We start from the raw sequence: 23,433 nt of genomic DNA, 5'->3' as shown, positions 1-23,433 counted from the left end.
GACTATCAGTAAGGGACAAAGCGGAACAAACTTCCTGGGCTTTTCCAGTTAAGCGACATTGCAACAAAAGAGGCCAAACTTCCTTCGGCCAACTCAACGCAGCAGCAATACGTTCAAACGCTCCAAAATATGAGTCAACCTCGGCCTCCCGAAACGGTGGGACGAGGTTGATCTGTCTACTAATATCAAAATCCGGAGAGGTTACAGAAGGCATAGGCAACGATGAATCAGAAACATGTTGCAAGCTCTGACTGGTTCGACCAATAGCAGGTATAGTTTCTGCTTTAGACTCACCGGGCAATCGGTGACCAGCATGTGACTCCAATTCACATTGTCTAAAGCGTAAAAGTTGGGTAGTGTGTTCTTGACGTTTAATTTCCAAATCGAGTTGTTTCAATTGGATAGCTAGTTTCAAATCCTCCGTACCTACCCCACTCAAAGAACGAAGCACCGGATCACTGCTCGGAACCTGCTCTTCATCACTTGCACTTTCCCCTGTCTCCCCACTTTCAACGTTTTGAACTGCTGCTAACACACCCTGTCGAATCAATGCAGCTTGTATTACGTCCCGCACTTCTTTCTTACGAGCTGATTTTACTACAGAAATTTCATAATAATCAGCAATCAAATACAAATCCTCCTTACGACATAATTCTAATGCTTCATGCGAAGGCTTTTGTCGAAACGCCTCAATACTAAATTCCATTATTCTATATTCTTTTCCCCGATACCCAAGAAAAAACTGCCAATCAAACGCAAACACCAGCAAAACGAAGAAAAAAAAATTATACATACCATACGACGAATATATTACCATCGAACGCGTCCCAATTCCTTAGGAGCGGACGAGCCCCCATTTGTTACGTCCCGTTCTATTAAAAGAAGGGGCTGGCGTGAGTTCGTTGGTTATCAGGGAAACCAACTCCAGCCGACAGATCACCACAGACAACAAACTAAGATCCACACAAAATTTATTAAAGTGGAACACAAAAGAATCAAATAAAAGGAGCCATGGCTTCAGGGTGCCCCAAGGCCAAAACAATAAACATAACAGCTTAAAAATAAAATAAATAATTACCCTAACAAAAGAAACAAAAATACAGTCAACTTCCCTAACTCCCTAACATAAACAAATCGCAAAGAAAGTCAAAATAAATGGCAGGACACCCCTACGCTCCTAAAGCATAAACAAAAACATAATTGAAGCACTTTAAACAAAACAGGAACTGTGGTTCGCGATCTGCCGACGGGAGAAGGAATCCGGAGCTCCTCACACCAGCAGGCCAACGCCAGAATGAGCTCACCATCTTCCCAGAGCGCCGCCCTTTTAAACGGAGCAGCCGCAAGCCCAGCCAATGGTGATCTGTCCACAGCAACCAATCCCTGCATAGACATTTAAAGGGAAAAACCAACTCCACACACAAAACAAGACAGATGCCGAATATCGTAACACATTCATTCTATCTAAAAGTATTTGTTTAGTCCCCATAGATCTGTATACACTTGAATTAAAGTAACACTATCTCTAGTCTAGTCAGAGGTCACAACCTCTACTACAGACAAGCCGACCAATATTACTCCTCTGATAGTATTTGGTTTGGTTATGCCATGGTTTCCCATGTATGCTTAGCTAGAGTAACATTACAATAAACAGAGGTAAGGCTCACCCTATTTAGGTTGGTCGATCAACATTTTGTTGTCCTAAACAGAAATTCCCTTTTTAGCCTTTACAGTCTAAGTACACTTGAACTAATGTCAAGCGTTAGTCAATGTAAATGTATCATGCCAATTACTTAATCAATTCAAAGATGATCAATACAAAACATCAAATGCTCAAAAATAGAGTTAAAGATGAATACCTGACATTAGAAAAATAGACATTGCTGAGTGTCCTGGACACTAAATTGTCATATACAATATGCCAGTTCAAGTATATAGCAATTAGTTCAAACTTTGACCTGTGGAGGGCAGTAATACACTCAACAGCGTCTACACTGCTGGAATTCAAATAGAGAAGAAGAGGAAGAAGAAGAAGAAGAAGGGTATCTCATGAGACAGGAAGTGAAAATAACATTGGATTTGGACATGCCTTGATGCCTTATTACCTTGAAATGTGTCCTCAGAAGGCAGCATTTTCCAGTTTTCGGACGCAGCCAATATCCTCCTCGTTTCCTCGTTCCTCCGTCCTCCATCCTATGACCCAGAAACCGATCGAGCTCAGACATCTCAATTCTCTAATTGCACCATGAGGAGGTGAGGATTGAGGAGTGAGGAGGCTTCCTGAGGAGTCATGAGCGAGGATACACAGGTGCATCCTTTGTGGAAGTCTTTCTCGTCGAGAAACGTGACGCACGTATAAATTCTCCTCCCCCTTCATATCTGTCACAATAATTTAAATAGATGCTTTAATGTATGCAGTTTAAATAAACTTTACATCTCACATATTTCAACGGGGCATCTTGTTTTATTCATATTTATAATTTTTTTTTTAAATAGCCAAACTTTAACAACATGTGGGTAGATCTCTCGAGTGCAGCTGATGACGCTTTGAAGAGACGCTAAAGGGAGCGAGGATATCATTTCACTTAATTCAATTCATCTGTCCTCGCATCTGTTCCTTGTTTCCTTCCCTCACATCCTGAAGGGGTGGAGCTAAGACGCGAGGAAAGGAAACGAGGAAAGGAAAGGAGGATGCACAAATAAGAATTGGGAAGCACCCGAAGAAGAAGAGAGCTATTTCAAGATGAGCATTTATGGTTATAAAATGTATAAAATAAAAAAATAAAATAAAAAAAATGAGCGATGGTTTCTCTAGATAAGACCCTTATTTCTCGTCTGGGATCACGTAGAACGCTTTGAAGCTGCAATGAAACTAATTTTGACCTTCAACCGTTTGGAGTCCATTGAAGTCCACTATATGGAGAAAAATCCTGGAATATTTTCATCAAAAAAAAAAAAAAAAAAAAAAGACATGAACATCTTGGATGACATGGGGGTGAGTAAATTATCAGGAAATTTTAATTTGAAAGTGAATTAATTCTTAAGAAACAGATTCAGTATGTGGCTCATGAGAGATCTGCCCCTGAATGGACGTGTTCTGCTCTCAAAAACAGAAGGATCTCAAGGTCTGTTTATATATGGATGTCAGCAGACGCTCCAAACAATGTTGTCAGGAATTAGACAAGATTCTTCATGATTTTATTTGGAGGAAGAAAATACACTATTTACTGAAAGATATTCTAAACAATAATAGAGACTTTGGTGGCCTTGAAGTTTTAAATTTTACAGATCCTAAGGCACATCTTAATGTGTTTAAGATAAAATAGATAATTGGATTTATTAAAAATAAAGATGCATGGAATGTTTTCCCCAATTACATATTTAACTCTTTGGGTGGCATTCATTTTCTTTTAAAATGTATTTTTTTGGTCGAGAAAATCCCAGTTAAACCTGCAAACTTTCATAAGCAGGCACTGCTGGCTTGGCAATTAATCTATAAAAATAATGTTTCACCGCATCAATACTTCATATGGAATAATAAAGACATCTTGTACAAAAAGAAGTCAATCTTTAATCAGAAATGGGATGTTGGATGTAATTCTTACTGTTAGTCAGTCGCTTAATGAACAAGGTTTACTTTTAACATATTCTGAATTTATCAATAGATTTATGATTCCTGTGAGGCCAAAAGAAAACGTTGATCGTCAAACCAGTTTTTATAGTGATACAATATTCAATATTTATTGAAGATATTATTATAGTTATAGATAAATGCAGTAACAAATATATTAAAAATATATTAAAAAAAAAAAAAAAAAAAAACAATTTGCCTTGTTCAACAGTGTTTTGATCTACTAAATATGAAAATATTAACTGGAAAAGAGTATGGTAATAACAAAATACGCTTTATTTTATTAATAATAAAATTAGAGAAGTATCCTATAAAATTGTACACAGAATTTACCCTGTCACAGAGTTGCTTGAACATTTCCATTTGAATATTGAAAACTGATGTGAATTTTTTTATTTATTTAAATACATATGGCTATATTAAGCCTAAAGGTACCAAGCGTTCGTTTGTAAATAATAACTTCATCTATTCTGTCTCTTAAGTACAATGAAACATTAATATTTTACTTAGGATCTATTGGCTAAACAGATAATAAGATACAATCATAGTTAGCACTTAATATTTCTGTATATGGCCAAATCATTCACAAAATCGTACATTAAGGAATGTTTACGCTCAGGCTCGAAGCGTCTAAGCCAATAAGATTTGCTGAATTCTAAACCAATGAAATTGTGCCCCGCCCCTTCGTCCAGACCGCTTGGAATCGTGGAACGCGTTATTGTGACGTCACAGTGCGCGCAGCCGCTTCATAAATCGAGTCAGTTGAAATTCAGCTCTTTGTCGGAGTTTGAAGCTGCTCGATGGTCACTGGCGATCGATCTGTAGTACTGAGTGTTACAAGTCTACCGCTAGAACCAACAGTAAATACAGTGTTAACAGATCGTTGAGATGGAGCATCTGACGACTGTCACATTGGACACTATGTTTGCCAACTTTCCACTGGAGCTGGAAAGTTGCAGCAGCTTTGGCTCGTTCGAGGACGCTCAAGTTGAGCCGCTGGGTGGCGCTGTGAAGCCGGCTGACAGAAAGCCCTGCAGTAGCAGCTGCCAACAGCTCCCGACAGAGGCGCCTCGACCACCGGCTGTCCCTAGAGTCGCCTGGGAGGACGATTCAACAGGTACTGACAACCTTAATGAACCAAAAATGACATTATATATCAAAAATAACCCGCAGGACACAATTACTTTGTGACTTCTATGTAACAGCATCAGCACTGTGTTTTTAACTTTTCAAGTGTTCTTGGAAATTTGCTGTGTTCAGAAAAAATGCAAAACCTGCTAATTATTCACATGAACTCGCTGCATTAGGACAGTTTTACTAGTGAATCATGTAGCTGTAATCTGTGCTGATAAAAACAATGTTTCTAATCAACATTCATTCATATACTGTCTATTGTGTATTTTTTTTTTAATATATATATATTTTGCATGTTGTTATTTCCTGTTTACTTCTTCTATTTTATTATCTGTGTCTTGTCACTGTCATTCTGTCTCTCATGTGTAAACATACCTGGCAATAAAGCTCTTTCTCACTCTGATTGTTTGCAGAAAAGCGCACACAAGGGAGGAAACTCTTTGCTGGCCTCCGGAGAGCGTGGAAGTCGATAAAAGGATCCCTCCAAACCCAGGAAGAAACCCAAGTGTGTGCTTTTGTGCCTGAGGATCCATCGCAGGAGCTTCCACACACATCCGGAGTGGATCCGACAGGCACAGATCCGCGGGAGTCTGAGCCAACAGACCGTGAGTCTCCAGATATTACCACTCTGATTCATGTCTATGTCAGCCTGATGCTTCTGGGTTTAGTTTTCATTTTTCCTCGTCTTCTGCTGGTTCCTCACCTGAAAGACCACCAAAAGATCTGTATTTTTTTAGTGTGTGGAAAAAGTGCTAATTACTAAAAACTAAACTAGCCAATCAGATTTCTCTTTACTAATCTCACACCCATACACACACACACATTTGACTTCACAACACGCACACCTTTATTTATTCTCATTCCCTCTTGCTTTCTTAGTATGTCATGAGTGCACACAGATTAATAACCAATTTGGGGAAAAACTGGCATTAGGTTAGTGCCCTTTATGGTACACACAATTAGGATAATTACGGTGTGACTTCAATGTGAAATCTGTGCTGATAAAAACAGATGTTTCTAATCAACATTAATACACGTACTATCTATTTTTGTCTATTGTGTATTTTTTTAAATATATATTTTTTGCATGTTATTTCCTGTTTACTTCTTCTATTTTATTATCTGTGTCTTGTCACTGTCATTCTGTCTCTCATGTGTAAACATACCTGGCAATAAAGCTCTTTCGGTAACACTTTACTTGAAGGGGTGCATAAGACTGACACCTTCATAATCTTGACACGACACGACACGTGTCATGAATATGAAGGAGGTTTTATTTTCATTAAATGTCATTCGCTCAGTTATGTCATTTTTAATGCAAAGATGACATTGTTTGAGATGTCTTTGTTATGACAACTTGACATTAGCAAAACATCATAACCTGTCATAAACATGACATAGCAGAGTAATTATCAAACTTAAAAAAACTACTTAGCTTTATGGGTTAACATTACATTACATTATTTTGGTAACACTTCAGTATAGGGAACACATATATAAACGATTCACTATGACTTTCCCTCAATAAACTCTTAATTTACTGCTTATTATAGTTAATTGTTAGGTTTAGGTATTGGGTAGGATTAAGAATGTAGAATAAGATCATGCAGAATAAGGCATTAATATGTGCTTTATAAGTACTAATAAATAGCCAATATTTTAGCCATATGAATGCTAATAGTAATAAGCAACTAGTTAAAAGACCCTAAAATAAAGTGTTACCATTATTTTGTAACAGTGTCATCTTTTTTACGAAATTTGAAATTGTCTATTATCTGACCTTCTTTTGGAGGAAAAAAAACATGAAATGAAAAATATTCATGACGCTGTTATAAAATTATTTGTCAGAGTATTGTCACTTAATGACATTTTAATGACAAGTTCAATTTGTACCACTGTACTTGAGCTCAAGATACATATTCATGACACTATTATAATGGCCTCATGACAGCCAATGTCAAAACCAACCACATGACAGTTTAATGTAATGTTAACCCATAAAGCTAAATAATGTCAAATTGTCATGACAAAGACACTGACAGGTTATGATCTATTGGTTTATGTCAAGTTGTCATAACTCGGACATCTCAAACAATGTCATCTTTGCATTAAAAATGACATAATTAAGCGAATGACACTTAATGACAGTTGTCATAAACATTCATAAACCCTCCTTCATATTCATGACACGTGTCATGTCAGTCTTATGCACCCCTTCAAGTAAAGTGTTACCGCTCTTTCTCACTCTGATTGTTTGCAGAAAAGCGCACACGATGGAGGAAACTCTTTGCTGGCCTCCGGAGAGCGTGGAAGTCTAAGAAAGATTCCCTCCAAACCCAGGAAGAAACCCAAGTGTGTGCTTTTGTGCCTGAGGATCCATCGCAGGAGCTTCCACACACATCCAGAGTGGATCCGACAGGCACAGATCCGTCTGAGCCAACAGACCGTGAGTCTCCAGATATTACCACTCTGATTCATGTCTATGTCAGCCTGATGCTTCTGGGTTTAGTTTTCATTTTTCCTCGTCTTCTGCTGATCTGCACAGGTGTATTTCGTCACAAGCAGATGCTGCTGGAGTTCATTCTCATGCTGTATATTAACATGTGCATTTTTCAGGATCCTTTGAATCTCTTTATTATGTGGGAAAGAAACTGAAGTCGAGACGTGGTGTCAGTAATCATATAGGATTTCGCTACTCCGATGACAAACTAGTATGTTTCCCTTTCTGTATACACATATATATTCATATATTCTGTATATTTCTGTCTTTACTCTTTCAGTCCTGATGAAAACATCAGTTTTTACATTTTTGATTAGATTAGATGTACACAAACAAGAATAAATCACTTTACAAAAATGTTCTTCATTTTTCAGGTGTTCATCAAATTTATTAAGAAGAACCGGTCTGAGAAACTAGTGGAATTGGTAAGTTGAAAAGACTTTATTCCTCATAAAATGTTTTATTGAATTCTAATTTGGTAATTGATTAAAGTTTGTATGTAGACAGTATAAGATATCATTGAAACATCAGTTGTAAAGTACATTGCTTTCATCTTCGGCAGCCCTAGAGTGGAAAATGAAGTGTACCGGGCCTTTATTTAGGAGATTTGAGATCAGTAAGGAGTTAACTAAGCTTTTGTCAATCTCTTTTCTTTAGCCTGGGTATTCCTACCCTTTAAGTCAAGAGGCAGCTGCAATGTTGATGGTGCAAAAGCCTCCAACTAGCAAGCATCTCGTACAATTATATGATCACTTTGTCATGGAAGATCAAGACATCTTGATTATGGAGTATCCACGTTCCTACATCAGCCTGTTTGAGTATGTCGAGCGAAACAGAAGTGGCCTGATAGAAACCGAGGTGAAACTCATCACTCGGAGGCTCATTGTTGCTCTTCATCACTGCACGAGTCGAGGTGTTTATCGTCCCACGCATATGAAAAACATCCTTGTCCACACAAATACCCTGCATGTAAAGCTGATGGACTTTGGAGACGCACTGCTCGTCGAAGAAAGACGTGAGTCGGCTTTTTAAGCACAGTTCACTGATGACTTATTTACTACAGTTCACTGATGGTGTTTTACTGAACACTGAGCATGTGTTTCTGACAGGAGATGATGAACCTATATTAATCAGTGCAATCAGAAAATACGCTGAATGGGCAACAACTGAGGACTTACGCAAACTGCTGGATCTGCTGGTCCCGAGAATAACTCGTTGCTTTTGGATAAGACCACGCGTGTCCAAAGGTGAGACCAATAACTAGTGTGAAAAACATATAAAGCCCTGACATGAGTGACCGTGACATTATCAGTGGGCATCCAGAGAAAGTCATAGTAACAAATGCAGTGTATTTCATGGTAACATTACCTTACATGAACTACATGTCTCAGTCAAACATGACCAATCAGATCTCTTCTAAAAACGTTTACAGAATGCCTGGATCTTCTTGAGCGTCTTCATGATGTAAAGTCACGGATGACGTTACAGGCTATGTTGAAGCATGACTGGTTTAAAAGAAAAACTGAAGCATAAGAAAAGTAAGCATAAGAAAAAGAGATTTTTTTTATTTTTTTTCACAGATTAAGGCCGTCTTGGCACCTCTTGACCATAATTAATATCATGCTCTCATTATTTGGCAGGTTCCCCTGCATTGGCAGCTCAGGGCCTATAGTTCAGCTGTATGGGTCATCAGCCGGGGACGGTTCACGCTTTAACCCTGGGGCGTGGATAAGACCACGTGTGTCCAAAGGTGAGACCAACAACAGGTACAAAATGGAAATGACATTGCTTGAAAAACATATAAAGCTCTGACATGAGTGACAGTAAAATTGTTTGTGTCAAACCTTGATGAGTGTAAAGAGATGGAAAATAGATGTTTGTTTTGATAGATTAAGGCTGTCTTGCCACCTCTTGACCTTAATATCATGCTCTCATTATTTGGCAGGTTCCCCTGCATTGGCAGCTCAGGGCCTATAGTTCAGCTGTATGGGTCATCAGACTGGGACCCCGGGGACGGTTCACGCTTTAACCCCGGGACGTTCCCCTTCCACCCCTGCATGATGACACTGATGGCAACTGTCCTCTACTTGTGAACTGTTTGTGTGCCACCAACCTACTCCTACACTTGAAGTGTGCTAATGGCATCATTATTGTGTGCTTCTAATACAATAAAGTGATCTTTAAAAATAATGGCACAGCTTAGGAATTTGCCTTTTACTGGTATTTTACACACACCCCCTAGTATACCAGTAAAGCTCACTTATCTGTAGACCAGAGAGACATTGGGAACAGATATATGTACACCCATGGATTCAAATCCGGGTCGGAAAATTCTTTATTCCTTTAGTGGTAAGAATGTAATGAAACAAACACTTGATTTTATTCTTGCAAGAAGGTTGTTCAGTGCAGATACAGAGTTGTACAGAGAAGAACACCCTCACCCAGTGTGGCTGTCTTATTGTTCCTCGTTACCCCAAACCAATCTTAACACATGTTACCATATACGGATCAGAAGAATAAAAAAAGAAGGAAAGGGGTCTAAAACGGTCTAGACAAACACATTTGCACCTTCGCCTCACTTCCTTTGTTAGTTTTAGAAGTGCTTCTTAAAATACAACAGCATAAGCAGTAATTTTCCACTGAAAAAGCTGTTTTTAAATGTCATAGAAGACAGAGAGAAAACAAATATTAATGCATAATTTTATATATCAAGAAAATAAATGACAAACAATAAAAATCCCTCTACATACTCCTCCCTTTTGATTATTCTTAATCACCTTAAAGTTTTTACATTTCCTCTAACATTCATCATTGTTGTTCAGTCTGATCATTTGATAACCCAGATACTAAAGGCCAAACACATCAATATCAGTATTGTCAGGATGACACATACAATCATGACACCTATATATATATATTCAGCCTTTGTTATTAACCCAGTAATCCATGCCCAGCTCCATTTATCTTCTCCATTTTCCTAATCATATTTTGTTAGCTTTTAATACAAGCAGGCAATGGTTTTACTTAGTAAGCTTTATTTAACAACCTATTTAATAAGATCTAACCAGATAAAATGTTATTATTTTAATGTATTGTTAAACAATGTAGTTTTTATTTATTTTTTATTACCTTCTACTGTATATGACCCAGATTTTGCCATAAGAATAGCTCTATTTTGCTGGTTTTGATGTTTAAACTGTTCACATTAATTTTTCTGGTTTAACATGTTTTGATCACATTTTTCTTGGTCTAGGTTTTAGCTTTATGCTAAATTCATGTTCTGAGATTTATTAAAACAATGAAATCTTTATCAGTATGTCAGAAATGTGGTTATGCTATTTAGCCAAGTAACTAATAATATAGTTCATTAGATCTAATGTCTGCATTAGAATTTTTTTCAAACTCTCAAATTTCTTCAGTAATATTTCCTATAGTGTACAGCATTAATTAAAAGAATTTCCACTTTCCGATTTACACGTATCTTAACCGAATCAGTAACTGATCAAATCATGAGATTGATATCAATACTCAGCCCTTTAGTTTGATTGAATCAAATTAAATCATCACACAAATGGATTCTTCTGTTAAACCTAAACTATTAGTTGGTCTACATCTTCTTCCAGGTGTGTGGGTCATCTCGTTCGCCCCATGGACATCCCATCTTCACCAGGGTGACTCTTTGCGAGCCGTTGCAATGGGCTTTCCCTCGTTGGTGAGGGAGGGCGTTACCAGCACGCACCTTTGATCCCTCACTTTATGCTGTGTAATGTTGAGGCTGGTTGGTGCTTGGACCCTGGTGTCACACTCTACAACCATTTCGCTGATCATTGCTAGATTTTCGCTGAGATCACACACCCACTGGTCCTTATTGGTGAAGTGAACCATTTCCTGGTTGCTGTCACCTTTGAATGCAAACCTTAAGTATTTTTGTTAGTGACAACATGGATTAATTCATCTGTTTATCTGGCCGGTCGTCCTTTTTTGGTGTGACCTGTGGAAATTTCCTGTGGGTTGAAGGCTGTCCCGGCTCTTTTCTTTTTCTTTGAGCTTTCATACTTTCATTGCCATCAATACAATGAGAGGGGCATGAACACATGACTTTCTGTTTTCTATCATGCACAATTTGATTTTTTATCATCTAATTTGCATTCTCACTATCCACCTTGTGGACAATATGGAAGTGCTTGTTTTTGTGTACTGGTTTGCACACGCATTGTCCTACAGAGTTACATCACGGACATTTTCTTTTCCAAAATCTACTGTGTGCAGAATTGTGCATAAAATTGGCCATCAAATAAAGAATGTAGTGGCAGCAGGCAGGGTCATTTGCTATCCTCTCCCAGGCCAACTTTATGGAGTTGGCCATGGATTTGCACAACTGGCACAGCATGCTGCTTTCCAAAAGGCTGTTGGAGCAGTTGATGGCTGCCACATCAGGATCAAGCCACCAGGACGCAATAAAGAGGATTATTTTAATTACAAACAGTTTTATAGCATACAAATGCAGGCTGTTTGTGATTCAACGGGTCGTTTTCTGAATATTTTTGTTGGCTACCCAGGATCTGTTCATGATACACGTATTTTTAAAAACAGTCCACTTTACTACAATGCTGAGTATCCTCCACCTGGTTATTTTCTTCTTGGTGATGGTGGGTATCCATGTATTGATACGCCCATTTGCGTCATCACACCATTTAAGATGCCCTTACAAGGACCAGTGCAGGAGAGGTTCAGCCGGTGCCATTCACGAGGCCACACAATTATTGAGCGAGCTTTCGGAATGATGAAAGCAAGATGGAGGAGAACATTATTCTCAGCTTTGAAGGTGAAAGTGGGCTTCTGCACTAAAGTAGTGATTGCATGCGCATTCCTACATAATGTCTGTTTAACGCATGGTGATGTGCTTGAGCCTGAGGATGCAGAGGATGCTGACGCCACATCCCCACCTTCTCCTGATGCAGCAGTTTTTGTGGATAGGTCTGGAGTCCAGTTCAGGGACAGGCTGGCTGCACGGGTTTCTGCTCCTGTTGGTGTCCAACGTCCACTGATGGAGCATGATTACACTCTGTGATTAAGCAGAACAGATGCTATTCTTTGATGTTCTTGTTGGAGAGTTTATTTAATTTTAGTTGTAATTTTTATATGGAGTTAAATCCTTTGAATAGTACTGTAGAGAAAGAAAATATTTTGTATACATGTAAGTCATTTTATAGTATTTTTTTATTTTTATTGAACTTACAAAACTGAAGAACTTTATTTAAACTGATGACACTGAGTGACTGAGAAAAAATTTTTTGTTTTACAATTACTGTAATTATTGTGTTATCTTGAAGTGCCTTTTGATTATTGACTTTGAATAGTTGAAAAAGAAAACATTTTGTGTACATCTACCTCAGTTTGTATTGTACATGTTGAAGAACATTTAATATTGTGCACTGTATAAAATTGTATAATTTTATTTTCCTTTACTTGGTGGCAGTTGTTTATACAGTTTCTTATATTTGTAAAGAATTTTCAATAAATTTTTATACAGTTCCCTTTACTCCTTGATTTTAAGTTACCTAAATAAATTACACAATTCAGTGACATGGTCAGTGTTATTACGCATCTAATGCAGATATAGCTGTTCTTATTTGTGAATTATCATCATCCAAACAACTGATTATAGAACGGGGGACTATCAAACCTTTAAACCAAACTTACCACAAAATGTGCTAAAAGACAGGCAGTTTTCTTGTACATTTGCAATGTGAAAATAGGACATTTACTTTGTTAACAAATGTGCCTGTACCATTACATGTAGAATAGTTTCTAACCTCACCAAGGATATATATAAATATTGTTCTGCTTTTTTAAAAGTAAGGTGGACACAATAAAAGCAAATTATAATTCTCAAGAACGTTTATTTAATATAAAACAGAACAGTACAACAGTAACATGAACAATAACTTAGAAGTTTTTTTAGACAGTATTTTTTTCTTTGTTACTGTGCTTAAATAAAAAATGTTCAAGTATCTGTACTTTATCTTTATCTTTTACTGTAGTACACTCTAAAGCATGAACAATATAAGACTCAAATGATACTATAACCAAACAATTTAAGAACAGTGACAACAGAAATGTTGCTAAACCTATTTACTTTTTTGCTACATGAGCTACTAATTGGGTTTAGATGGTCAGCATCTGGTCCATCTGATTTCTGCCCTCGCAAACCGCTCTTCCTCTCTTGCGTCTGACTCCATCTGATGGCGGTCCTGTTTCTCAGCGATTTCCTTTATAACTTCAAGTGAAGTAAGCTCACTCCACCTCATTCTTTCTGTGGGGCTTTTACCCTTTCCTCCACTTGGCCTGGCCAGATGGTCCGGGAATCTCTTCTGCTACTGGACCTACACTTTCTTCAGCCCCTGATGATCCTGGTTTTACTGCATCCTGCACTGCTGGTTCTGAATAAGAAGGGGTAGAGGGAGGCTGCAGGCAGTCTGCAACTACAGCACTTGAGGGACCTGCCATATCTGATGGGGAAATTTGTGCACTGGGACCAGAAGAAAAGGTGGCCACAGGCAGTGATGCTGCTGTCACCTCCCCTTCATCTGTTCCAGATCCCGTCTTGGGCAGGCACAAATCCTACAGCAGTATTAATATTAATATTAACAAATATGTTTATAGAAAAAAATTCTCTGTAAATTTTACAGCTTAAACTCATATATTTTGGCCTCAAATCTGTAACAATTACATAGTTGTGTTTGTAGGGGATGTATTGAAAATACCTTATATTTTCTTTTAAGGTTTTCCAATTTTTTTTTTTTTTTTTGGCTTGCTGGGGATTGAGTTGGCCTTGCAGTCCCATATCCTTAATAATCTCCCTAAAAGATATAAAATAAATCTGTGTAAACAGTGTTCAATACCATACAATTTCAAAAGTGATGAACACAATTCATACTTACTCAAACCCTTGAGCAGATGCGTTCAGGTTTAAATATATATACTAGGTTTACATATGACTCAGTAAAGCCCTGACATTCGGTTCTATTTATTTAATGAATCATAATGCGATCGTATTATTCAACGCGCTATTATTATATTTGAGATATCAACCACTGGTCGATGACCATAATGTTTGTATAAACTGTAGGTAACAACTGGTAAAATGTACACCTAGGTCATAAAAACCGTAATGATACCTACACTTAAATATTTTCTTCTCAGCCATGTCATCAATTGCTCCTGAGCGAAATCTCCTCCCATCCGTTGTCTGATTGGCATTTCGCAAGGATTCCTGGGTAGTTAAAGTGTGCGGAGCCTGCATCTATGCGGGCTTCGCGGAAGACCGCTTCAAGGGTACAAAGGGGGCGCTGCTGAGCACACTTCAGAGAGTTAAAATGCTGAATGGGACGGCCTACGGACTCGTAGACTCGGCGAGTACGCGCAATTTAAGTCCACGAGATGAGGGTGCTTCTTAATTCTTATTTGTGCATCCTCGTTTCCTTTCCTCACGTCCTTTGAAATGCCACAATTAAATTACAGAAATTCTGACACTTGCTGGTCCGTGCATCCATTATGCATCATGTTTCGTATGATACCTACGTATGGATCTAATATGGACTCCATGGCACACCAGAAAAGTAAAAAAAACCAAACAAACAAAGTTACCGCCAAATCTGTAGCGCGGTGACGTCACGATGATGTCTCTATGGTTTAAATGCGCATGATCATTTCACTGATGTAACGGATTTCTGGTTTTAATTAAGAAATAAAGTTGTAATTAAAGCTTACAACCTATACCAGCAGCTTACATTTGTCATTAATTTTACACACTCCTCCCTGAGAAGCTAAAGTGACAGAGGGGTTGCTATAGTAACAAAATGCATCTGGTCCACAGACGAGGAAACTGAGCAGGACAGAATAGGCTGGACCACACTGGACTATGTAAACCAGTATATTGATAAAGATTTTATAAAACCGATTGCATAATGCTCCACTACAGATATGCGCTTCTGTTTGATGTTAATGTTTTTTTCTTTTCTTTTTCCAATTTAGAACGTTTTATTCATAGATTCATAGTTAGGCAACATTTTCAATGAACATTTATGAACATACTAATTAACAAAATTAATTTTATTTGGTGCAATATTTAAATTTACTTAACGCCGCAGCCTCAGCATCCCTACTTCCCACAAAAATGGCTAGAAGTTAATCACTACTCCTCTATGAATTACTTCTTTAAGATCCATCCGCCCACCCCTACCGCGCCATCGCCATCTTCGTCATAGCTGTCGATCTTCTTTATCTGATTGCATCTTTACATTAACATTAACTTGCAAATATGACATATGTGCTGATAAAAGGGAATAAAAGAGTGTCTTTGAGACTCGAGGACATGTGGGCCGAGAAAATTTCGAGGATTTTCCAGGTGTGTTTAATCATTGTAATTGAAACAGGGTTGTTAATGACTTAAGGCTAACGATAAATGCTTCCCGCCACGTGGGACGTTCGTTTAGGCCAAAAGTTATGGAAGCATATGGGTAGCAAAAATCATTTTAAAATTTATCAGGCAAAATAGCAATACAATATATAAAATGACAATGCACTTCTGAACCTCCTACGACCTGGCGTCCACATACGTGGACATCACATTTTTGGTTGTGTGCACCATAATACTTAATTCTGTTTAAGTTAACTGGAACCTGTTTGTACACAAACTTGGACACTTGGGCTGCTGTCTAGCGGTGCCAGAAGAGAAAAACACTTTACATACATATTTCAAGATGGCAGAGACAACATCTGAAAAGTCAGGAAGCGTCACTAGACCAAAACGTCCTCAAGGTAAAAAAATCCAATTAAATTTAATTGTTGATTCTTGTTAAGTTATGCATAATCGTGTTGTATGAATAATATGGTATGCAAATTTGACAAATTTTCATAACAGTAAAGATTTACTATGCCGCTACACTTAGGGGCCACATATGTGGACAATGGGACTAGTTGAAAATGTAAAAATATGAGCCAAAAATGTAACTGTGAAAAGTAGTTTTGGAACAATTTGTTAGAAAACATCAGTTAACAATAGCTTACAACAGTATAAGTGAACATTGCATGTGTGATAAATAACTTTACATTGATTTTTATTTTTCTCATGATATTATTTCCAGAACATCTTCCTCTGAATTTCATCTTCCTCCACTTGAATTACTACTTGAGTCAATTTGTGGGGACGACTCAGAGGTCTGATATTGATGACTCTGTAGAGGATGTTGATTACCATCCTCCTCAACAGGAGCCAAGCAGAGGAGTGAAGTAGGGATGAAGAACCCACTCAACAGTGCACTGAGGCCAGCCAGGGACATAAACATGTCTGTGGTGAAAATTATAAAGTTATTGTTCAGATCGTAGCATTACCATGATAGCAGCAGTCCCAGATCCCAGGTGAATAAAGGACATTTCTATAATGTACTTAAAGTACATTAGTATTAGTATTTTTGTGCACTCATTTTGTACTTAATATACTAAAAATTCATATTTAGTACTTCTTAAGAACACCTAAGTGTACTGTTCTATTTTGAGACAGCATTAAATATGAACTAAAATGTGCTTTTAATATACTATCTCTGTATTTAAATAATGTATTTAGATACTACTTATGCAGCACGTCTCATCTTTAACGAGCCCAAAAGAGCCCACGTCACGCCTCTCTTCATCTCTCTACACTGGCTACCACTTGCTGCTCGCATCAAATTCAAGGCGTTGACATGCTTACAGATCTACCACAGGCTCAGCATCCTCCTACTTCCACTCACTCGTACGAGTCTACACTCCTACCAGAAGCCTACACTCATTAAAGGAGCGAAGGCTTGTGGTACCATCACAGAGAGGCACAAAATGATCTTCCTGCCTTCATCCGGAATGCAGCATCCCTGGCAATATTCAAATGACAGAAAAGATTTTAAAAAAAAAAAAGACTTATTTTGATCCTTTCAATAACCTCTAATCCCTCTCTGTTGTAGTTTATGATACTCTGGGCACTGCCTAAAACAGGGATAGGCAAGTTCTGTCCTAAAGAGCTGCTGTCCTGCTGAGTTTAGCTCTAACCTTAATTAAACACACCTGAACAAGCTAATCAAGCTCTTGAGGATTACTAAGGCCATAGGCAGCTGAAGGTTTTTTTTCACACTCTCAGAAAAAAAAGTACACATTAGGTGTGCTCGAGCTTATGCAGCGCCGCACAGACCGATCGGCAGCTGACTTGAAGCAGTGCATGCCGGTAAGAAATTTTGTCCGACTTGAGACCGCGCCAACACCATGTGACTGTGACGTATGGCTTCAGAGTACCACGAGCGATTCGAGATCAGCCGCCTGAGGCAGCCAGTGCAGTTTCATTGGTATTTAAATAATATATGCTTATGCTGAACTTTATTCTTGTAAAAACAGACGCTGTAAGCAGTACATAAAGTATTGAATGAAAATGTCTCTGAATCAGTGTATTAGTCAAATATTGTATTTATTTCACTTCAGCTGTGATAAAGTATGCAAGCGCAGCGCAAGCGTCACTACGGGAAGCAGAAAGTGTCCGACTTCATGTCTCCGTTTTCAGCTCCGGATTGTATCCGGCCGCAACTGATGTCGAACACACCTAATTGTACCTTTAGGGGTACAATGGTACAAAGGTACAAATTTGTACCCTTGTGATTTGTACCTTAAGAGACCAGTTTTGTACCTTTATTTAACAGTACAAAAATTGACCCTTCAAAAAGGGTAAAAAATTGGCTTTGACAGCGTACAATCGTTGACTATAATGAGATATATATTTTTTACACACAAACACACACACACTGAATTAAAATCAGAATTTATTAAATCCTTTTCATTTTCACATTTTACAACATTTCATTTTAAACACATTTTTAAACATTCCATATGAGTCCATCTTGCCGGGTGTTAAAAATGAACACTGAAGCAGTGTTAAAGTTAATGACATAATTGATTGATGATTAAGTGATGATTGACAATTAGTGGAGACACCTGATGTTAATAAGCAGAATCACTGAAGAAACAACAAGAGAAAAAGAGAGAGACACAACGGCTGCGTCCGAAAACTGGAAAATGCTGCCTTCTGAGGACACATTTCAAGGTAGTAAGGCATCAAGGCACGTCCGAATCCAAATCCTGTTTGCTGAGATACCTTCATCTGATCGATTTTTGAAGGAAGCATAGATGTATCCTTAGCTGCCTTTGATATCTCACAATCCTCTGCTTCCCATTCTGTGACAGTTGAGCTAGAAAAATAAAGATGGCGTCCGAAAGTTGCGTTTGCTGCTCAGTTTGTTTATAAATGTACGATTTTGATCAACATATTTCAATTTTGATATCATTTCTATCGAGAAATTACTACTGTAATAATTAAATATTTGTTTAGTTCTCACCAAAGCTCGCGCTATATTGCTGTAGATCATTAAACTGTTACGCTGCCTCAGAAGTCTGTCCGAAATCAATTTCGTGAGGTACCTTCATGCACAAATGCTGCCGTACAAGTCATTCTCTTATAAGACAGTGAGGCAGCAAGACAGCTACCTAGGTGTAACGGGGCAGACTCGGGGAGATCCATTTTGCAGCTTTATTAAGAATATCAGAGTCGTACAGGCGAGGGTCAAATACCAGCAAAGACAGTGTCAGAGGCAGGGCAGATCAGGGTAAAAAAACCAGGCGGATAGTCGAGACAGGCGGCAGACAAAGCAGGATAACCAGAAAACAGGCAGAGATATCAGTAGGCAGGCGGCGGGCAGACAACAGGGGTAATAGGCAGTCCAAGGTCAAACACAGGGGATAATACACAGGAAATAACGCTCAGAAATGTAGCCGTGGCAAACAAGACTTCGCAAAGCATGGTGGGGTATGAAGGTCTTTTATAGTCCTGGAGATGTGGATCAGGTGGGGTGTAATCAGGCCAGGTACGGGGTTATGGGAAATATAGTACAGGAGCAGTTAATACTCAGGTGAGGGCGCCCTCAGGTGGCGATCGGAGGGAGCCACAGAGGCCGAGTTTGTGACACTAGGTTTTCGGACGCAGCCAACATCTACAACTGACTTCCAGCCATTAAACATTATTACTTATTATTAACCACTTTGATTTTATTTCTGTCATACATCAACAAAAGTTCTTACTGAGAATTAACAGATGTTTAGATGTTAATGTTTTAATGAAAGTTTAGTTTTAGTCACCATGATTGTGAAAAGCATTTTTCAGTTTTTTGTAGATCTGGATATTCCTGGAATCTGAAAGGCCTTGTCTGTTTTGGTGTTCTTGACAAAACGTTTTCCCAGTGGTCTTTCCTTGTGTTTTGCCTGAGTTTTCTTAAGTTGACTATGGACCAATAAATCTTGCAAGTTTTTGTGTCTGGTGTATGCTAACAACATTTTGCATTGTATTGTAGATGATTTATACAATTGGAAGTTCCTTTGTATCGCTTTAGCAAATCTAGTATTATTTGAAGAATTTAGAATTAAAGGTAAAATCTTCTCTTCCTGTGGATTTTCATCACTATTTTTTGTGTTAAGCATGGTCTTTTGGATGGAACGGAGGAAGGATCTGGAGTATCCCCTTGTCCTTAAAGGGGTGGTTCAGTGTTTTTTTTTCTAGGCTTGATTGCGTTTTGGGGCACAGTTTAGCATGTCTTAATGCTTCGTTTTTTTGAAAATGCTGTATTTTTCATATATTTTAGTTTTATTCTACACCTCTGTTTCCACTGTCATATGAACTGCTCATTTGACTTCCTGCTTCTATGAAGCCACTCCCTCCGAAATACGCAGTGTGCTCAGATTGGTTAGCAGGTTGGTAGTGTCGTGGCAGATTCGATGTCTTTTTGTCCCTTCAGATCTGGTCTTGAAGAAATACACCAAATTAATATCATTGGCTATTTCTTATCTCTTAAAATACACCAAAGTAATATCATTGGCTGGTATTATTCACCCTAACAGTTATTTTCCATGATATCATCTACGGGGGCTCTTCTCCCACACCTCCTTCCCATGTACTCCCTGACCTTTCCGCCATAGTCATTTCACCAATTAAAACTTCAGGTGTTGCTTATGTAAGGGACAATTTTCTTAGTAAGGGTGGCCGACTGCCAACTACTGTACATCTTTTACCTTAATCTCTCATGGCCTTCTGCCAATTGATGGTCAACTCTTTTCCCATTGGCCAAATGAAACATTGTATCAAAACAGTCAATCCTCCCCGGAGGCAAGAAGCCTTCACGTGACACCCTTAATAATGGTCTTGGTAATTTTCCACCAGACAACAGGTGGCTGTGAAATGAACAACAAAATATTTTCAGTGGCCAAGTAAACTTGCTTGACCCTTACAGTTACAAAGGCCAAGATGCCTCACAACACTTCTAGCTTTTATAGTAAGCAAACTAATTCTACAATTGTTTTCTATAGGATGGATAAAATACTCCATCAGTAGCTGGCCCAGTGTATCGTGATTCGCTAAAGCGTCCGGAAACGCCACGCCCCTTATCATTCATAGTTAGCGCTTGAGAGGAAACGTAAATAATGCTGTCTATATTGCTGTATCAAATTGAGCCAAATCAGACCCAGATGAAGAGGGTAAAGCTGCAATCACAGCTTTTAAAGGAGTTTTATGAATGGTATTTCATTTAGTATTTGTGTCAAAGTGTTTAGATATGCTGTCACTGCTGTTTGTGAGCTTTCAATATACAGTTTTATCCTGATTAAAGCTTTACTGTAGCCGAATACATGACTGAGTAGTCACATTTTTGTAAAGGTAGCATTTAATTTATAGCATGAACAACTGTTTGTCTATGAACATAGAAGTTTGTTGGTGTTTGTTGCACTAGAATTTAGCTAACTGGCTAGCAGAAAGGAGTTGCTCTTTGTATACGTCCTAGATGCATTAAAACAAACAACAGAACTATAACATTACGTTTAAAAGTAATGTAAAAACAATAAAACGCACTTACAGTTTGGGGCCGATAAACAGCAGCTTCTGCTTTTAAAGTGGGAACTGCTTCATCTTTCAGTAAAAGCCTTTGTGTAAATCCAGCATTGAACTCGTGTAGATTCTGGAAGCTTCTTCAGCACCGCATCCAGTGTAGAAAATATCACAGATTATAATGGGTTATATTATCTTTTGACGCGGCGCACCACTCGCGTCCGGTGTACACAACTCTTCCACGTTCATTTTGCTGCGCCACATGGACTCGCCCACTTTGTTGCGTGTTCCCGGGGGCGTGTTTATGTTAATAGCAAGGGTTTATGATGTCACCAACCCGGGAAGAAGCTTGTTGTAGTCCGAACCGGGCATTTTTGTAGGCATTAAACTCCCATAACTTTAAAAGACAATGGGCCCTATAATCAGGGGTTAAATTGGGTCGGGGCCGTCCGGGGCTGAGCCCCGGCACATAGGCTTTACGAGGGCTCGACATACACTTGACGTTGACTGCGGGACAAGTGGATTTTTTGAAGTGAAAGAGAATTTTACTTCCCTGACCAGATAAGTAGCTTGATTAAAATGTCAATAACAGCCAAAACGCGAGAATGATTAATCTAGCTTAAGTGGCGACTGATAGTGGATGTAATCGCATTGAACCCCTTTAAGGATTTAAATAATGTTTGTGTTGCCTTCTTTACTTCTGTTTGTTGTGTACAGATCCTTAGAAATCTGAGTAGTTGTGACTTAATAATTCCTCTGAAGGTATGTTTGGGGTGATGGCTTCTTGTATGTAGGAGTGCATGGGTATCCGTTGGTTTGAAAAATACTTTAACGTTCAGTGTTCCTCTTTCTTGGAGATTTGGGCCTTTTGTAAGTTGTGGTGTCTGGGAAGTCAATGGATTGATCATGTAGTTCATATTTTAATTTGATACTGTGATGGTTGTTTAAAATCTCAATGAATTCTTTGAAGTCATCATCTGAGTGGTCCCAAATTCCCCAGATGTCATCCAAGAATCTAAGATATTGGGTTGGTTTTTTGGAACATTTTTTGAGACCTGTGGTTTCCCAATCTGCCATTTATATGTTGGCGTAGGCTGGGGCGAATTTCTTTCCCATCGCTGTTCCTTTTATTTGTAGGTACCATTCATTGTTGAATTCTATTTCTAGCAATTTTAGTACGATTTTATCTGGTCTTGTTTTATCTGGGTATTTTGTAAAATACTTTTGGATCGCCTTTAAACCCATTTCTGTTTCTATGTTGGTATATAGGTTGTTAATATCTATGGAGAAGAGTTTAGAAGTGGATCGAATTTTAATGTTTTTGATTTTTTTCTATAAAGTCATAGGTATCTTTGAGATAGCTGTCGTGTTTAATAGAGAGAGGATTAAGGTGGTAGTCAATGTACTCTGCTATTCTGTAGCTTTCGCTGTTGCAGTCTGATACAATTGGTCTACCTGGAGGAATGTCTAGAAAATGCCATGTGGATTTGTTTTTGTGTATCTTTGGTAGAATATAAAAGCGTCTCGGCCTAGGGGTTCCTTCTCCTATCAAATATGTGGCTTGTTTTTTGTTTATATAACCTTTTTGCAAGACTTTGTCAACAAGTTCTTTAATTATGGGTATCGATTGTGGGTAGATCGGATTGTTTATCTTTAAAGCTGCAGTAGGTAACTTTTGTAAAAATGTATTTTTTTACATATTTGTTAAACCTGTCATTATGTACTGACAGTAGAATATGAGACAGATAATCTGTGAAAAAATCAAGCTCCTCTGGCTCCTCCCATTGGTCCTATGGCCATTTGCAGAAATACACCGCTCCCGGTAAGAAACAACCAATCAGAGCCAGGAGGAGTGTCTTAGCAGTGTCAATCAATCTTGTGTGCGCGCTGATCACACTTCTGTCATGCACAGCGCCAGCGCGTACAGAAGTTCGAATTCACCATTACTGGTGTGCAGCTTTGCTTATGGCGGAAAAACAGTCTAAACTGCCAATTCCTCGAGTGGCACCTGCTCATAAAATAAAGACGGGTAAACGGAAAAAGATAGATGAAGATGTTAAAAAAGAGAAAAAGAAAGAATTAGACAGAGCCCGAAATAAAACGAGGGTGAATATCGGAGCGGCTTTTCAGAGGTGGAGGGAGCTACGTGTCCTGAAAGGAATAAAGACAGATGCAGAGTTAGCCACATTTCTGCTTGACAAGTAAGTATCCCTGCTTGAT

General features: G+C 38.4%; 2 protein-coding genes across 2 annotated transcripts in view; one reads left to right on the top strand and one right to left on the bottom strand.

Moving 5' to 3' along the window:
• Window positions 1-23,433, bottom strand: part of LOC137005681 (uncharacterized) — a 1,355,627-nt gene that overhangs the window by 1,071,390 nt on the left and 260,804 nt on the right. The window lies entirely within an intron of this gene.
• On the top strand, window positions 11,440-12,336 carry LOC137014447 (putative nuclease HARBI1). Its single transcript, XM_067378759.1, has one exon. It carries the CDS (start codon window positions 11,440-11,442, stop codon window positions 12,334-12,336), a length of 897 nt encoding a protein of 298 aa, XP_067234860.1.

Source organism: Chanodichthys erythropterus, chromosome 3 (assembly GCF_024489055.1).
Source record: "Chanodichthys erythropterus isolate Z2021 chromosome 3, ASM2448905v1, whole genome shotgun sequence".
Classification (NCBI taxonomy): Eukaryota; Metazoa; Chordata; class Actinopteri; order Cypriniformes; family Xenocyprididae; genus Chanodichthys; species Chanodichthys erythropterus.
Note: the sequence above shows the minus strand (reverse complement) of the source record. Positions and strands in the feature narration are given on the sequence as shown.